Source organism: Quercus robur, chromosome 8 (genome assembly GCF_932294415.1).
Source record: "Quercus robur chromosome 8, dhQueRobu3.1, whole genome shotgun sequence".
Taxonomy (NCBI): domain Eukaryota; kingdom Viridiplantae; phylum Streptophyta; class Magnoliopsida; order Fagales; family Fagaceae; genus Quercus; species Quercus robur.
In genome coordinates, this window is record NC_065541.1 from 22,706,443 (window position 1) to 22,724,870 (window position 18,428).

Genomic DNA, 18,428 nt, shown 5'->3' on the forward strand with positions numbered 1-18,428 from the left:
CAAAAAAATATACAGAACAACAAATCTAATGTTGACAAATAAGTTGTGCTAATTTGTTCCCTTTGCAATCACTTATCACATATCTCTTTAATTAAGATTTTTATGTGTTTCATCTGCTAGAATAGCTTAAAAAGAATAATTGCTGGAGTTTCACTACAATTTTACAATAAAACAAAACAACAGCTACAACCCAACTAAGAAGATAAAATTTCTTCCTAAATTTTACAATCAGAGACAAACCAAAAAGAAAAAAGACATGAACTTGTATTGAAGAGGTAGAAGGTTTGAAAAAAAAAGGAACTGAGTGGAGACAAAGAAGGCTGATGTTTTAGGTGCCCAAATAATTATTTAATCAAACAAACAATTAAGCTAAGCTAAATTAGATGTGCTAAAAAACCTAGATAGCAAAATAAAGCAAAACTTGAAGGTAAAGCAAAACCTGTAGGATTGTTGTTAGAGTTTGACGGTTGGGAGGCTCTTTAATACTATCTCCACTTTCTTATAAAACCTGTAGAATTTGATTTTCTATGAGTGTTTCCCTGACTTCAACAAAAATGAATAGAGAGAAAAAGGGGTTAGGAATTGAAATCCCTAAATTGACAGAAAAACCTAATTAAAAACAAAATCCTTAAATTGACAGAAAAACCATTATGTGCCTAGGCTATCAAATCCTTATGGGGAGGAGTCAAAATCATGGGCAAACTAATAGCTTGAATTTTACTTGGCTTCTAGAATTTCATCTCAATATATAAACCCTTCAACAGTTCTTTTGATAGATTCAAGTCCTCAAAAGTACTCGTCGATGTATACAGGGTATCATTCACAGTAACCTACATCAAATTAACCCCCTAATATATCAAAACCCAAAATTCAAAACTGAACAAAACATATCTATATTAGACTCAACTATACATGTGTGTTTCTGCATTCATGTTCCAAGTAACATAATAATAGGAATTAAAACTATAGAACACTATATCTCTTACCACATTGTATAAGCATCAAAACAAAAATTGATATCAATGATAAAGATTCAAAACCCTAATTAGGATTTCAAACTATAATCAAAATCAGTATATATTGTAACCAAAGGTGGCAACAAAGGTATTAAGTTGATCGAAACCCTAATTATGATTAGGCAAATAAAGAAATTCAAATCTCGGTGATGTGAGAGATTGATCGTACCACAGTGATGTGAGCGTCTTGGGGTTCATCAAGGTACTTGTTGATGGTGCTTTTGGTGTTGTTGATGGTCAAGGCCTTGATGTTGAGTTCAACGGCGACTTTGTCTTGCTACAAAGTTGATGAAGTAGCTGTGTCCTCCAAAGGCACGTCGTCTTCTTCATCGCCCTAGCGTTTCGTCTCCGTCTTTGGAACAGGGATTTCTTGTGGCGGCGGTGGCGGAGCAACAGCAGCAATAGCCATGGTTTTTCCTGAGGCGGTGGCGCTACCGTGGTGGTGTTGTCAGTGGTGTCAGCCATTGTGTGATAGATAAGCCATTGTGAGAGAGAGAGTGATCGATTAAAAAAAAAAAAAAAAACTTAAAAGGTTGGTTTAAAAAGAGATTATTCTCGATGGACAGTATATAAATATTAAATAAAAAGAAAAAAAAGATTTAAAAATTAAAAAAAATGTTGACGTGGAAAATTGTGGAGCTAGCAAAGATTTCGGTTTTATATATATAGATGAGAAGGAATTGAAATAGGTCCTTGGGGACAAAAAATAAAAAAGAGTAAACGTGTTAGAGACGAAGTTGGCAGGTGGCTTGGGCAGCGTGCTAGCTGAAAATATTAAAGCCCTTGCTGAGCCTTAATTTAGTTGTTTCATTGTTGCCTAGCCTTAATTAGTACTTTAATTAAAATAATAATAATAATTTAAATGAATTGATTAGACAAGTTTTAAAATAATTAGTTTATAAATGTATTAATAATAATAACTGATGAGTCCAAATTTCAACAGTATTGTTATTGATTATGGACAAACTCAAGATACGTTATGCATTTATGGCAAGTATTTATGCTAAAGAATAACCGACAGAGCAACGCAAAAGAAGACGTTATATAAATCAAAGCATCAGCTTGTAACGTATTAATTGTTACAAATGAGAATGAATGCAGAGATCCATTACTCATTAAAGACAAAATGGCTATAAAGCAAAAGAAGAAAAGGACCAAAAGGTACACACAATTATTACCCCAAAAACTACTCCCAAGTTGTATTCTCTTGCAATATGCTTCAATTGAATTCATTTCTAACCTAATCATTAGAGTGTTTTTAGCAAACACCACACCAGTGTATTTCTTTTTCTCTACTTCAAATCTTATTGCAGGTTTGTCCCTGGACGAATCTATTGCCATTTTCCATCCACATAGATGAAGAACTCAACTGTTGATTTTCTGAATCATCAATTTGATGCCATTTGTGGGGAACATTGATCATTTAAGCCATTTCCCTAATTGACAAAAGAGATCTTCATAGTGCAAGAATGACCCAAAGCAAGCAGCACAACAGATTTAGGCTCTCACAACCAATGTAGCAAAGTTGACTTGCTATAAATGAAGAACTGTGAAGAGCAGCTGAATCCCAAAACGAGAAATGGCAGTAGAATACCAAAAATTTAGAATAAAGAAGAACAACCTCAAAGAATTGAAGGGAATAATAATGAAGAGGAGTCAGACAGTCAGATTAACAGAAGAACAAGGGCATTAGAAGAAAATTCATCCAAGATGGAAAGTGAACTCCATAGCATGAGGAGAGAAACATCTTCAGCAGTATCAGCTTCCGCATCATTTGAAGGACGATCTTCCATAATCTCCTTTTCAACTGCCTTCATGTCTAGTGCAAAGAAGTCCAGGTCTGGATGATTCTTGGCCATATATTTGTAGAAAAGTTCAAAACCATCCACATAGTAATCGCATAGCTTGTTTGAATACTCGTAAGACTTCTTAAACTTCTCCATCGCTTCAGGACCGACTTTCTAAATTTTGAGCAAGGCATCGTCGATCTACTTATCCTTCAATTTGGGGAAAGCCTTCCTGGTGTTCACGTCTCTCTCCAAAGTTTTCAGGCGATCCTGAGAGCTTTATCCACCTTGTTAGAAAGGGATGTGACATTTGCCTTCAGCACTTCATTTTCAGAAGAAATTGAGTTTTCCTTGGACTGAGCCATCGCGAACTTCTCCTCATAGTCCAAACATGACCACCAAAATTGCTGACAAGTCATATTCAAAAAGAAATGATGTCAAACAACGAAGTATTCAAACATGAAGCAAAAATTGTTAGAACAAACGTGCTCAAAACAAACGAGCCCAAGAGATTGTTTTAAAAAAAAGTAGGAAATGTAAACTTGCTCAAAACAAACGAGCCCAAGAAATTTTTCTTTTCAAAGTTAGAAGTAAAAGCATTTCAAATAGGATTAGAAGGAGACGGATCCATTGGGACTTCGGCAGTAACAGCTGTATCGTCTCCAATCAAATCTTTAGTAGTATCAGCTTCCATGTCATTTGAAGGACGATCTTCCAAAATCTCCTTCTCAACTGCCTTCATGTCGAGTGTAGCGAAGTCCAGGTCTGGATGATGCTTGGCCATATATTTGCAGAAAAGTTCAAAACCATCCACACAGTAATATCACAGCTTGTTTGAATACTCGTCAAACTTCTTGAACTTATCCACCGCTTCAGAACTGGCTTTCTGAATTTTGAGAAAGGCATTGTCGATCTACTTATCCTTCAATTTGGAGAAAGCCTTCTTGGTGTTCACGTCTCTCTCCAAAGTTTTCAGGCGATCCTAAGCTTTCTCCACCTTGTTAGAAAGGGATGTGACATTTGCCTTCAGTACTTCATTTTCAGAAGAAAGTGAGTTTGCCTTGGACTGAGCCATCGCGAACTTCTCCTCATAGTCTAAACATGACCACCAAAATTCCTGACAAGTCATATTCAAAAAAGAAAAACTAAGAGAAATGATGTCAAACAACGAAGCATTCAAACATGAAGCAAAAATTGTTAAAATAGACGTGCTCAAAACAAACAAGCCCAAGACATTGTTTTAAAAAAAGCAAGAAATGTAAACTTGCTCAAAACAAACGAGCCTAAGAAATTGTTCTTTTCAAAGTCAGAAGTAAAAGCATTTCAAATAGATTAGAAGGAGACGGATCCATTGGGACTTCGGCAGTAACGGTTGTATCATCTCCGATCACATCTTCAGCAGTATCAGCTTCCGTGTCATTTGAAGGGCGATCTTCCAAAATCTCCATCTTAACTGCCTTCATGTCTAGTGTAGAGAAGTCCAAGTTTGGATGATGCTTGGCCATATACTTGCAGAAAAGTTCAAAACCATCCACATAGTAATCGCATTGCTTGTTTGAATATTCGTCAGACTTCTTGAGCTTCTCCACTGCTTCAGGACCAGCTTTCTGAATTTTGAGCAAGGCATCATCAATCTACTTATCCTTCAATTTGGAGAAAGCCTTCTCAGTGTTCACGTCTCTCTCCAATGTTTTCAGACGATCCTGAGCTTTGTCCACCTCGTTAGAAAGGGATGTGACCTTTGCCTTCAGCACTTCATTTTTCAGAAGAAAGTGAGTCTACCTTGGACTGAGCCACTGCGAACTTCTCCTCATAGTCCAAATATTTCCCCGAGATATGCAGAGATTCACCCAACACCTAAAACACAAAAGGAAAAAAGAATTCAAAGGAGAAACATTCGCACAACTATGTGACAAACGTAAAAAGCATACCTGCATAATCTTATGAATATGAGAATACATCAATTCATTCAAAGGTTTGGTCGTCAGTGGTTTCAAATCCTTAACAGAAATGGCATCGTGGGCCTTCGCAATAGCACAATCGGCCTCATCCCAAAAAGTTCCAACCATTGCCTTATCTTGTCCTCTCCTTTGGGCCACCTCATTAGTAGGGGTAATCATCTCCAATGATGATGTGGGAGAAGTAGGATGTTGAAGGGCAGGCATAACAGTGGAAGAAGTGACCACAGGATCTTCCCTATTTGACGATTCGTTGTCTCTACTGCGTTTCCTCGATAAAGGTTTCTCTTTCACACCCATCTTCACTTTCTTTTGCTAGACCTTTGCCAATTTCCCTTTATGAATCTGGTCGCCATTCCCACCAAAAAAAAAAAAAAAAAAAAAAAAAAAAAAAAAAAAAAAAACCGAATCAGTAGGAAAAATTCATTTAAAGGTGAAATGAAAAAATCGAGTACGCTTACTCTTTCTTACAATCTCTATCTCCTTTTGTACGTAGCTAGAAGGTTCTAGTCCAAGGAAATGGAGAAATAGTGACTGTGGAGAAATAAGTTTGTTAAAGTCTGAGATACTTTTAATATATCCCCAAACTTTCTCTAGACGATTGTGGCAGTGCTTCTTTAGATGAGGACAAGGAGATTTTGTAAAGACAAATTTTTTTGCAAAATTTAGAAACGATGAGCATATGTATATATGAACATGTATATATAAAAGAAAAATGAAGGATGCACCAGACTTGGGAGTGCCCCACCTATGAAGAAATTTGGAAACGTCATTTGAATTTTCACGAGGAGTGGTTTCCCAACCATCACCAAACACAAAGAAGAAGCTAGTTTTCAACTCACAAAGGGGAGAATCAATAACCAATCTTGATCTTTTATCCCAAGGTTTAAATTCCTAATAATCGGGAAGCCTATATCGTTTTAAATGATAAAGATGCAAGAACTCTTCTACTCTAAGGATATCACCTTCATTGGCAGACATCCATATCACCATACAACATATAATCGTCCTCCATGAATTTGGGATGAGTTGAGCAAGAGCAAGTTTTAGACGAAGAAACAATTCCTAAGTGAAGGGGTGAACAGGGAAGTGAAGCCCACTAGTGAAGTCAGCCTCATAGAAGCAAACTTCATCAAGAAAATAAGAACAAGCTTTATCATCAACGTCAGGGATCCTAATCTTAACGGACGAAGAAAATTGAAATCTATTCCTAATTCTAGATTTGTCCTTGTCTTTGAGAGTACAAAGCACTCCCTAAGCTTTAAATGGAACTCTTGACGAAGAAACCTCAAGAGCCCCATCTTGTTCAGATGAAGACAAACCCATTTCAAGTTCACTAAACCGTATCTCCTCCCTAAATATCCTAGACAAGTTTTGAGCAAAATCCACCAAACGGTGAACCAACGGAAAAAGAAAAACTAGGGCAAACCTAAAAAGGCAATCTCGCCCTACAAATAGCCCTAATGGGGGGCGCCTCCTACCCTCTAAATCGAGAAGACCACACAAGCGAACAAAAAAGAAAGAGAGAGAAGGGCAATCATGCCTAACCAACGAATAGTCCACCATAAAATGAAGAAAAGAAAGAAGATTGAAGAAAGAAGCTTACTAGGAATTCTAGAGGAAGCAATAGGAAAGAAGAAAGCTCCAAAAACAAAGCACAGAGAGAAAGTGAAACAAAATTAAAAAGGAGGGAAAACCAAAATAAATGACTGGGAGAAAACGTGAGCGAGAAAATCGAGAGGCAGCTCTTCAGCACAACGAGGCAATCTTAGTGCTACATGTGGACAGATGAAACATCTCTTCACAATAAATGCAAGAACACGGAAAACAAAGAGACAAAGATTCCTATATTCTTATCCTGTCATAGAGATGAGGACAGGGATAAGGGGGCAGCTAATGAGTCCAAATTTCAATGGTATCGTCATTCATTATGGACAAAACCAAGATATGTTATGCATTTATGGCGAGCATTTATGTCGAAGAGTAATGGACAGAGCAACAGGAAAGAAGACGTTACACAAATCAAAGCATTAGCTTGTAACGTATTAACCATTACAAATGAGAATGAATGCAGAAATCTGTCGCTCATTAAAGACAAGATGGGTATAAAGCCAGAGAAGAATAGGACCAAAAGGTACACACAATTTTCACCCCAAAAACTACTCCTTAGTTGAATTCTCTTGCAATATGCTTCAATTGAATTCCTTTTTAACTTAATCATTTGAGGGTTTTTGGCAAACACCACATTGGTGTATTTCTCTTGCCCTACTTCAAATCTTATTACACTTTTGTTCCTGGACGAATCCATTGTCATCGTCCATCCACACAGACAAAAAACTCAACTGTTTCTGAATCATCAATAACTGTTATGAATTTTTTTTCTAAAGCAATAAGATATGATATAAATACATACACACACACACACACACACACACACACACACACACACACATATATGTATATGTTAAGCAAGTAGCACCCTAGGACTCAAATCAAAAATAGTAAATAAGTGGAAATTAAATAATAAGCACACATAAAGAACAGAAGAATTTATGTGGCTCAGCAAATTACCTACCTCCACGACGACCACAAAGAAATTTTACTATAAAATATGGAGATACAATAGAGTACAATAACACTCTTAAGAAACCCAAATCCCAATTACACCCTAACTCTCTCTCACCCACAAGACAAGAAAGCTCTATTCTTCTTCTTATGCGGCTGCTGCTAAGTTTTAGGAATTCTCAAATTTTCACTATTTTGTGCCACACATAACAACATATATATGTGTGTGTGTGTGTGCGCGCACGCGTGCGCATGTGTTATTAACCAAGTCGGCAGGAGCATTCCTTTTACAATTTGGATTCGGTCAACTAAAGTGACCAAATTTGGGCTTGGCAATTCAGGCCACACGGGCCAAATATCAACAAAATATATATATATATATATATATATATATATAGTAATCCTAAAATAGTATGTTGAAATCTCGTTCCAATTGTTTTTGTCATACACTAATACAATCTCAAAAATTTCTGAAAGTATTTGTGACTAAACTTAATTAGATAGTGGATTTTGTTTTTGTTGTTAAGATCACTTAAACGTCCATATCGTGTGCCTCAGCTAAATTAGATCTAAAAAAAGAGAATGCTTATTGTACATTTGGCAAAAATTATTTTTGCCAACTTATTTTACTATTCAGTTTATTTTTGCTATTATTTATGGGTCCATTGCATTTTTTGGTACTATTCATGGGTCTCACTATACTATTTCAGCTAATTTTTACCTTTATTTATAGTACTTTCAACAAAAAAATTTCAGTTTCAGCAAAATAAATGGATCTCAAACGGGCTCTTAATTGTTAAAAATCACAATTTTTTTTATGAAGTGTCTATTTGAGATTTGCTTATTTTGCTGAAACTAAAAACTTTTTACTAAAAGTACTATAAATAAAAATAAAAATTAGCTGAAATAGTACGGTGAGACTCATAAATAGTACCAAAAAGTGTAGTAAGACTCATAAATAATAGTAAAAATAAACTGAATAGTAAAATAAGTTAACAAAAATAATTTTTGCCAATCGCATACGAAATTAAAAATCACATTTCTATATGCACAATTCATCCGACCACGCGCAACTCTAAGTTATCATTGTGAACAGTAACAAATTACTTCAATGGTTTAAATGTTTGGTGTTATGTACGTGTGAGAGAGAGAAAGAATACATGCTGACAACATTGCAGCCGGTGGTATCGGGGATACTGCAATTAAACGACATTTTCTAAATATTTGGCCCATACAAATTGTGCACTGCATGGATCTACATTGAAATTCCAGTCCTTCCCCAAAGTCTTCCCTATGTCACGTAAAGCTTGTACTGTGAAGCGTTATCACCACCAAAAACAAAATATATAAGTAAGCTTAAAAAGAAAATCAAATCAATAATACTTGTGAATATTTTCAACCACGTTTGAGTTCCATTCCATACTCATGGAAACAAATTTAACAAAGATTTTATAGAGAATAAAGAAAAAAAAGAAAAAAGAAAAAAAAAAGAACTCAAGCTATATATCACATACACAACTGTGTGTGAGAGAAACAGAGAGTGAGAACATACTTTCATGATCTACCAATACAGTGTCAGTGGCTCCAAAAATAAAACTTGTGAAGTAAAAGGTGACAGCTGAAGCAAGGAAAAGTCGAATGAAAAACATCTTCAATTCTTTGGATAAACAAACCTAACTTTTGAAGGCAAAAATATTAGGTGTCCAAAATGGTGTAAAATTGTTATACATACTAGAGAGAGATCGTGGGAGATCGATAAAAGTAGTAAGACAATAAAGTTGAGAATATATAAAAATATATATATATATATATTTATATAATTTTTTTTTTCTTCTTCAAAAGAGGGTGTGAAATGGGAGACCTTAAAGACACTTGGAGGTCAACTATTAAGTTAAGCTATTCCCACCCGACTGATTCAATAATTGCAATATTGCGAATTATGGTGAAAATAACAAATTCAATTGAGAATTTTGATTTGTATAGTACCAATTTCGCATTTAAGCTTGAATCATTTTTTACCTAAAATATTTCTTGTTTAATTTTTCAAATTCATCTAACAGTATTCATGGCTACTCAAAGCTATTTCATGTTTGGCTTCTAAGTTGAACCTTGTCTCGCTTCACAAATTAGTAACTGAAAGACATTTTGTTTATAATTGTGAAAGTCTGAAAATTTGGGTATTAAATTGTAGTAAGTAATCTATACTATTTATAAGAGGATTCTCTTCTTTGAATCAGACTTTTATATGGTTTAAAAATATTTCTAAACCTTATGTTTAACAGATGTTTCTCCAACTCCACTTAAAATGCCTACAAAATAGGACACTTTTCTACTAATCCATGTCTTCAAAATAAACTTATCTAAAATTTTTTTATAAAAAAAGGGAAATTATGACACTTGATAAAAATTAAAAAAAAAAAAGCCTCATCGCAATGCGATCAGGCTAGTAAAGTATGAGGGTCTTGTCTTATCTAGTATAAAGGTAGACAAGGTGTTATGTACAAGTAATCTACAGCTATGGGCCTAAATCTATTGTGATTAATTATATTCTAACAGTATTTAACAATAAGCGTTGGGAACAAGCTTTAGAGCCTTTTAAACCCCCTTTTTTCCAAATAAGCCAACATCAAACACAGCGGTGTAATGTGCTAGCTTAAGTATAATCTAGATTCTGCATTTGCCAACCAAACTCAGACAACAATTGGGGTTTATCTAATGATCCCTCCAACGAAGAATCTCTCTTTAGCTTGCTTTAGGGCTTCATTGGACCTACACTTGATCTTAGCCAAAAGGCTGAGAAAAGTTGTGACTTCCCTAGACCCAACATCTCCCAACTAAGTGTGTAGATAATTACATACACGCACTGACTCACACTGCTACTCATAAAGGTCTTCAATAATAATACAAAGAAACATAAGCCAATACTGTCCAAATTATATAATCACATACGAGAAGAAAATTGTAAGATAGACATTTAAATAACAAGTATATCGGTAAGTACATGTTCTAAGTATAACTGAAGTCTGAAAAAACAGCTGCATCTGATAACTACACATGAGCAATATCACTTTATTAGAGCATTCACACTAAAGGTGTGAAAATTGCTAAAAACTTATTTTAGCAACAAAATCACCAAAAAAACACTCTTCATCAATGTCGTCAAACTTTTTTTTAGGCAACTTGCTACAATTGCTACTACTAGCAACCTACTGTAGCAAGATGCTACTAATAAAAAACTATTTTCTCTTTCCTTCCCACTTTATTAAATTAGTTTCTCTTCTCTCTCTCTCATCCATGTCTCTCACTCTATATCATTCTCTCATTCGTATCTCTTCTCCTTCCTTCTCACTTTATCTGCTCTCTCATTCTCTCTCTCAATTGGTGGCTCATGGTGGTAATGGCTCGTGGTGGCTATGGTGGGTGGTGGTCGGGGTGGGTGGGTTGAGATCCAGTTGGGGTGGGTTGAGGTTAGGGTGGCTAGGGTTGAGATTGGGTTGGGCTGGGTGGGTAGAGGTCGAGGTTGGGGTGTAAGGATTAGTGCCCTAAAATCCTATTGTATGCTATGTATGACATTATGTTCTATGTAATAAACTTGTTTTATTATTATCTAAAATAATAATAGCATGAATATTTGGATATTATCATATAGTTCTTGAATTGTATAGTATGTGATTTATGTGATTTAGTCACAGAAGATATAAATCATAAGTTCTTTGTAAACTCAAAATCTTAGGTCATAGTCGGTGATGAAATTGGGCATTTCATCTGCGAAGACTGTAACATGTCGATTAAGATGATTTGTCTTGATCATGAAAGTGAAGCCTTCTAAGTGATATGTTAATATGTTTTAAGTGTATAAGATATATTGATCTGGACTGTTGTGAGATTTATTATTCTATTAATGACTGTCAAATGAATAATAAATCTCACGACTTTCATTTATATAAACTCTTAATCCTGAGGGAATAGTGAACCTGATCATGAAACATAGGTTGCTTTAATATATCAAGAGTGAGATCTAGACATATGATTAAAACCACAGTATGCTGGGTGTTGGGGACGTTTTGCGACAAGGGCCGAAAATGCGAGAATGGCCCAAATCTCCCCTTAGGTTCTTTAGAAGTGTTTATTGTGGAGAATCAAGCACAAATTCCAAATTTATAATGAACAAAAGGCTAATGGTGCTTTGACAAGAGAGAATCAAAATGCTAATAACAAAAGTGTAAAAAAAGTATAAAAACATAATAGGTCTGAAACTTCGACCCACAGTCACCGAGAAGAGGAAAATGAGAGAAGTTGTGAGGAAGAGAGGAAGGTTCCCCTATACCCATATTTCCACCCCTAAGGTTTAGAATTGTGAGAATGAAACTCGGTGGATTTTTGCTCTCAAGTTTCAGCTCTATAGGAAAAACGTGGTTAAATAGGTCTGAAACTTTGACCCACAATCACTGAGAAGAGGAAATTGAGAAAGGTTGTGAGGAAGAGAGGGAAGGTTTCCATGTACCCATATTTCCACCCTTAAGGTTCGGAATTGTGAGATTGTTGACTGGCTGAATGGGCTTTTGCTCTGAAGTTTCAAGTCTCTAGGTAGAACGTCCTTTGTCTCTTTTGAATTTGATTGTGGCCTTTTGTATTGAGTTTAGAGTGTTTTAAGTGACTGGTTTTTGGTCAATAGAAGAGGCTTTGAACCCCAAGGTCTCAATCAAATAGGTTATGGTTAGATTTGCTTTAATTAGGTAAGAGAGTTGGCTTGCTTTTTACATAATTTGGGAAATGGAGTGACCTAAATTCATAGGCTGATGTTTCCTAGACATGGCAAGCCTTTGGAGTCTGCATTTGGTTGTTGCAGCAAATAAGGCCAACTACTTAGGGTCAGCTACGTGTTCTAGGCAAAAAAAATGGTAGAGCAAAAAAGTTGGGCCACAGTCACCCAAAGCATAAAAGCTATTTTGGGATGGAAATTTTGGATACAAAACCTCCTCCATAAGCCTGAGGTGCTACTAGTGTCCCTTACCCAATTGGTAACATGCATGGGCTAGGCTCATGCAAAAGGTCCGAAAGGAATCGACCCATACCCTCCAAACCACACTTTCTCAATTTCCCCCATATGTCACATGGGCTCGGGCTATGCTTAAAAGAATAAATAAAATATAATATATGAATCGAGTCCATAAGGAAGTCAAGCTTGGTCGAGCTTGTACGAAATGTGTCGCGAAAATGGGTATCAACATTGGGCAACCACACATAATGTTGAAGGAACATATATTCTCAGGATAGAATTCATAATCTCTTTATAGAGATATAAAACATTCCCTTGACATAAGTTTAATGGGTTTGGTTATTTAGAGTGTTAGGCCTAATCACTTTAGCAAAGAGTTACTAGAATTTATATTTTATGAAATTAGATTCATAAAACATATATGAATAACTTAAAGGATTAAACCGGGTATTCAAGGATCAAAATGTAGTAATCTTCAAAGAGACAGTTATATATTATGACTTTGTATTACTACGAATATTTTTATGAAGGGGTTAAATGTTTATAAAGTTTTGGGATATAATTTATTAATAAAGTCTAGAGTGCAATTATATTTATATAGTGATATTAAATATAATTAACGGTAACTTTGGGCTTGTTAAGAGTTGACAAATAAGTCCAAAACCCATTAGAGTTAGAGCTTTATTTGTCCCTTTTGGTCGCACTCCAAGCCACACACTAAAGCCCAATTGGGCTGGCCCAAAAGGCTAACCCAATTAGATAATTAGTTATTTATTTAATAAGAGTTATTAAATAAAGTAATTGCCAAGTGTAGAAATATTCATATGATTAAAAAGAGAAAGATTCAGAGTTTACTCAAGACACTTGATTATTCTCTTAAACAAGTATGTATAGAACTAATTGAGAGACCACACATCTTGGGCACATTGTTGAATTAGAGTGATGATTGAAAGTCTTCCCAAGTTCAATCTTCATTTTGTTTTGAAATTCATTGCATCAAGGTATGCCTTCTTGTTCTTTGTTTCTAAAATTTAGATGTTGCATGTTATCTCACATGAATGAAGTAGATTCGTATATATTCCGCTCCGTGTTTTTGTATGAGATACAAAACTGTATTTTCCATGTGTTTTCCCTACATGGGGTAGAGATCGGGTTGGGGTGGGCGGGTTAGGATTGGGCTGTGATGGTGGGTAGTGATTGTTTGGGTTTTATGAAAGCTTGGTGGTGGTGGTGGTGGTGATTGGGTGGTTATTGATTGTGGATTTATGGAGATGATGAATGGTGGGTTGTGTGTGTGTGTGTGTGTGTGTGTGTGTGTGAGAGAGAGAGAGAGAGAGAGAGAGAAGGAGAGAAATGAATAAAAAAATGAATAGTTTTTATGTGTGATGTGAAAAATAGAACCTTTTATGTTGGAAGAACTGTAAAATGAGTTGTTAAAATAAATAAAGTAGTGTTTTGAGTTGTCAAAAGCTAAAATTCTTAAGTTGTTGGATGTGAATACTCTTATGGGAGCAATGTATCCAAACTTGGGACATCAGAAACTAAAAGAAAAGAAACAAGCACAAGAAACAACTTATTCCAATAAAGGCGTTCTTTAGTCTTTAGGGTGAGTTTGACATCAACTTTAAACTTTTAGCTTTTATGGACAACTTTTTAAAACCTTACTTTTTCAAATTTTTTTAAGGTATAATATACAAATATACTTCAGCACACTTCCAGCAAAAAGCTAAATAAGTTATTCTTAAACAGACTCTTAGTTTTTACTTGCCACCTCTAGAAAATTTCTCCATGCTAGTAGTCTAAGTAAATTTGGGAACAATACCTATAATTTTTTTTTTTTTTCTCTACATTCTTGAAGATTATGTTAGTTGGGATGCTTTCAAGTTTTGAAGTTCAAATCCCATAACTGGTTGCAATTGAAGGTCTCTCATAAGTATTAACATTGTATTAAGATCTTCTAGAGTTACTAGCTAGGGTATTTTACTATGTAGAGTTTTTTAAATCCTCACCATCCACTTAAAATAAAAGGCTAAGATTATGCCATGTCATGAATCCACTAATAGAGACAATAAAAAAATTGTAATTTTTCCCATAAAAAGTTCAAATCATTCATGGTAAAATTCAAAAATTCCCCTTTTTCCCTTTCCACTACTGATCTTTGGCGATTGGATCCATTAATTATCAATGACCAACTCCAAACACCGATCGTTAAGTCAAATGTGTCTTCACCTCTACCATTTTCTTTCCAAAAGAAAATGAAAGCAGAGTTGCAGTAATTTGTAACTTTTAGCATTTTTTTTTTTTTCAATTTTTCCTTCCCTATTTCCAATAAGAAGCGAATTAGAGATTCAACTCAAATCTGTACGGTAGAGATTTGAGACTCTACCAACTGTACCTTTGCTATTGCACAGAGTGGCATTAACACGTGCCAAGTGACTCACCAAGAGTGGCACTCGTTTGAATAACATGTGGAGGACCATTTTAATAAGTTTTTGATTGAAATGCCCACTGCAAAAAGTTTGTTCAATTTTTTTTTTCAATATCGTCTTGTAAGTTGGATATTCATATATTACATAATGAAAGTTTCAATTTTAATGATCAAGTAGTCCATGTGATTAATTATGGTAAATTTAGATTCCGTTTATGGAGTTAGCTTGGTTGGAGTTGATGGGGTTTGGTGGTATTGTTTGATTAGAGATGGCAGCCGGCAATGGATTTGTTTTGGTGGTCTGAGTTTTCCATGTATTCTCACCGAAGATTGCTAGGGAGGGAGAAAGAGAGGAGCAAATTTTGCCTTTTTGGTTTTACCGTGAATAATTTTGAACTCTTTATGGAAAATATTATTTTGTTAAGTTTTTGTTAGTCGATTCATGATGTGGCATAATCTTACCATTTTATTTTTTATTGCACAAATCTTAACAAAAATTAGGGAAAATATTGATATGAAAAAATAAAAAAAAATAAAAAAAAAAGAGTAATGCTAGATATACAAAAATTTTATAAACTGTTGATGTGGTGAGTGGTTATTGGTAAATGAAAAAGTAATGTTAATAGTGGTACTGAGTGAAAACTAATAAGAAGTTAGACACATCAACAATTTATAAAATTTTACATCTTACAAATTGTTGATGTAACTAACTTCTTATTGATTTTCATTTAGGCTCACCATGAATATCACTTTTTCATTTACCAATAACCACTCACCACATCAACATTTTATAAATTTTTTTGTAAAAAAGTTTATTTCTCTAGCATTACTTTAAATAAAAACCCCAAAATAGGGTCGGATTACCATTAGCAAGGTTTCATTAATTTCAAATCCTGAGATAAACTTGGATGGTCAACGTCTATAGATGGCCATATCCAACTGTGTTTGGGATAAAAATAGTAATTCTCAAAATTCAAACATGAAATCGAGTTGTTTATTTAAGTTGATCACAATAATCATTCTAAAAAAAAAAAAAAAAAAAAAAAAGTTGATAACAATAATCCGGGTTAACAATATTATGCCATAAATATAAATAGGCTACCAAGATTAATAAATCTCTCTTATATTTTTTGAGAAAATCTGTGGACATAATTCTTGTACTTTAAATTTTGCCACAATCTTGACGTGGGTGACCATGAATGGTGGAATAAAAATAATAAATCTATGTTTAAGTGATAAATAATTATTTATAATTTGTCATATCAAAATTATGAAATAAAAATTGCAATTTTTTTTATTTAAATTTTATCGTTGAAAGATACACGGTCAAAGGCTGATGCTAAGGCAAAGGCTAAGGATAAGGAACGCCAAATGTCAACGCTTAAAACTTAGAAATGAAAAATAAATAACAACATCAAAAAAAATACAAAACCAACGCAACCGGTACAAATAACCTTATACAAAAATAAAATTACAGATAATGACATTTTATTTATTTTAGAAAAAAACACACAGCGAAGAGAATATATGATTGTAACACAACATATTATAAACTCCACTCAAAAGACAATTTAACTTTTAAAGGTGAATGTGCCAGGTTATACCAAACATAATACATTTTCTTAAAATAATGGGACAGTTATTATTATGGTAATCCTATTTCTCAGACCTTGTTTATTGGCCAAGAACAACCCCGTCCATATCTGATCTCGGTAACCCATCAACATTTTCAACAACAATGTAGTTGCACTGTGATGTCGCACCGAATAATAGCATATCGGTTAGGAATGTCCAAGTGATGGGTTGCAAAAGTAGCGTAGCCCCTAGCAAACCGGAATTTTCCAGTGCCGCCCACCACTGAAACCTCTGCACCAGGCATGAATTGGTTGCTAATACTTTGCATCTCTATGGTGCTTCCTTTGTACTCTTCATCTGTGAACTCTATTGATATTGAAACTTGTGAATCCAACCCATTCGAGCCTGCTGTCACGTACATGCCTTTGGCACGGCCAACTTCAGCTGAGTTCTGACCTGAGGTTTTGGTGATAAGGTCCTCGGTGACAATGACAGTGCCAGTTTTGGGGACATTCCAAGCCTTGCCAGCAATACGTGTAACTGGGATCACCTTGACATTGGAGTCACACCGATCTGGGGTGTCATGAAAGTACAAGGATAGCGTGGTTTTTTTAGGTTCGGTAGCTTTGGCTAAATATATGATATTGGCTAGAACCAATACCAAGAATAAATTTGTAAGTCTTTTTGGTACTAAGTTTGTTGCCATGGATGGATACTGGGTAATTCGGCAACAAAGAGGTATGTAATCTAGGACTAGGATTATAACTACGATGACTCTCTTAGTTGGGGTTTTGGTCACTATTTATTAACTAGGTGAGGGACTTTTTTTTTTTGGTCCCAGTTGTTGATATAAATAAGAGAAAAGAGATGGAGAGAGAGAGAGAGAGATACCGAAACCGTGCATACTATTGTGTGTAAAACCTTAAAAGAGAGAGCCTTTATATAGACACCAGACTCATTATACGAGCACGTGTAATAAGGCTATTTTTTATTTTGAATTTAGTGAAATAATTTTTAAAAGTGTAATATTGGCTAAAACCAATACCAAGAATAAATTTTTAAGTCTTTTTGGTACTAAGTTTGTTGCCATGGATGGATACTGGGTAATTAGGCAACAAAGAGGTATGTAACCTAGGACTAGGATTATTGCTAGAATGACTCTCTTAGTTGGGATTTCAGTCACTATTTATTAACTAGGTGAGGGACCTTTTTCTTGGTCGCAGTTGTTGATGAGAGAGAGAGAGAGAGAGAGACTATGTATACTAGTTCGTGTATAAAACCTTAAAAGAGAGAGCCTTTGTATAGACACTGTTAGGGTACTTTTTTTTTTACACCTAACTTTATTCGAGTACCACCTATTTATACCACTATAAGTTATTGGGTTTTCCCAAACATTTTTTTGAGTCTATTATTATGTTAATCACAAATATTTCATATCTCATTATCTAAATTGGGTCATAATATAAACTATCATAAAAAGCCCAAAAAACTCATATTTTATCCAATTTTATTATCATTATTTAGCTAAGCCCAAAACCAGTCCTATGAACTCAATACACACATCTTATTCTATTTAAAACCCAAGAATACTTATGTTTGGCAATATTTGAAAAACCCATGACTCAAATCCATGACAAAACAATTTTATCAATGGAATTCAAATCCATAATCAAAGCCCATGGTTTGAAATCATGGCGATTTATTTATCCAAAGCCCAATTCACATTGGCAACATCAAAACTCAATTCTCATTGGCAACATCAAAAACCCAATTCTCATTGACAATATCAAAAGCCCAACTTATGTTGGCACTATTAAAAGACCAAGCTAACTACTTGGCACTATTTATCGAAAGTCCAAGGTTATCAATACTTGGCAAAATGCTATATCATAATTATTTCACCTAAAAATCCAATAATGAACAATACTTTAGATTCTTAAACCTATTACTATAATATTACAAGCTCATGAAATTTATGAATTATCTACTCCCAAAACCCATGGCGGTCATCTTATAAAAGCCCCTGGAAAGATATGATTATTAGACCCATGACATTTATTTATTTCATATTTTAAACTCATGTTCACTATCTATCTTACA

At 34.7% G+C, this 18,428-nt stretch overlaps 2 protein-coding genes across 3 annotated transcripts in view; both read right to left on the minus strand.

The window, feature by feature from the left end:
* Positions 1–9,040, minus strand: part of LOC126695006 (probable leucine-rich repeat receptor-like serine/threonine-protein kinase At3g14840) — a 62,185-nt gene extending 53,145 nt beyond the window's left edge. The window contains exon 1 of one of the 2 annotated variants that reach the window (XM_050391597.1): positions 9,000–9,040. The gene's annotated coding sequence lies outside the window, so the exon portion shown is untranslated. Of the gene's footprint in view, positions 1–8,486; positions 8,500–8,999 lie in introns of those variants that run through there. The other variant, XM_050391602.1, reaches the window with a different exon arrangement.
* On the minus strand, positions 2,015–5,138 carry LOC126695008 (uncharacterized). Its single transcript, XM_050391603.1, has 2 exons — positions 4,735–5,138; positions 2,015–4,660 (listed from the first exon to the last, which is right to left on the minus strand). The coding sequence occupies exons 1-2, from the start codon at positions 5,059–5,061 to the stop codon at positions 4,559–4,561; spliced, it is 429 nt and encodes a 142-aa protein (XP_050247560.1). The 5' UTR covers positions 5,062–5,138; the 3' UTR covers positions 2,015–4,558.
* Positions 9,041–18,428: the final 9,388 nt, after the last annotated feature.

What these genes read in the sequence shown, in the direction of transcription:
- LOC126695008 (XM_050391603.1), bottom strand. Translation starts at nt 5,061, where the DNA reads ATGGGTGTGAAAGAGAAACCTTTATCGAGGAAACGCAGTAGAGACAAC. An exon ending in ATATTCATAAGATTATGCAG is followed by an intron (nt 4,661 to 4,734) that starts GTATGCTTTTTA and finishes TTTGTGTTTTAG; the next exon opens with GTGTTGGGTGAATCTCTGCA.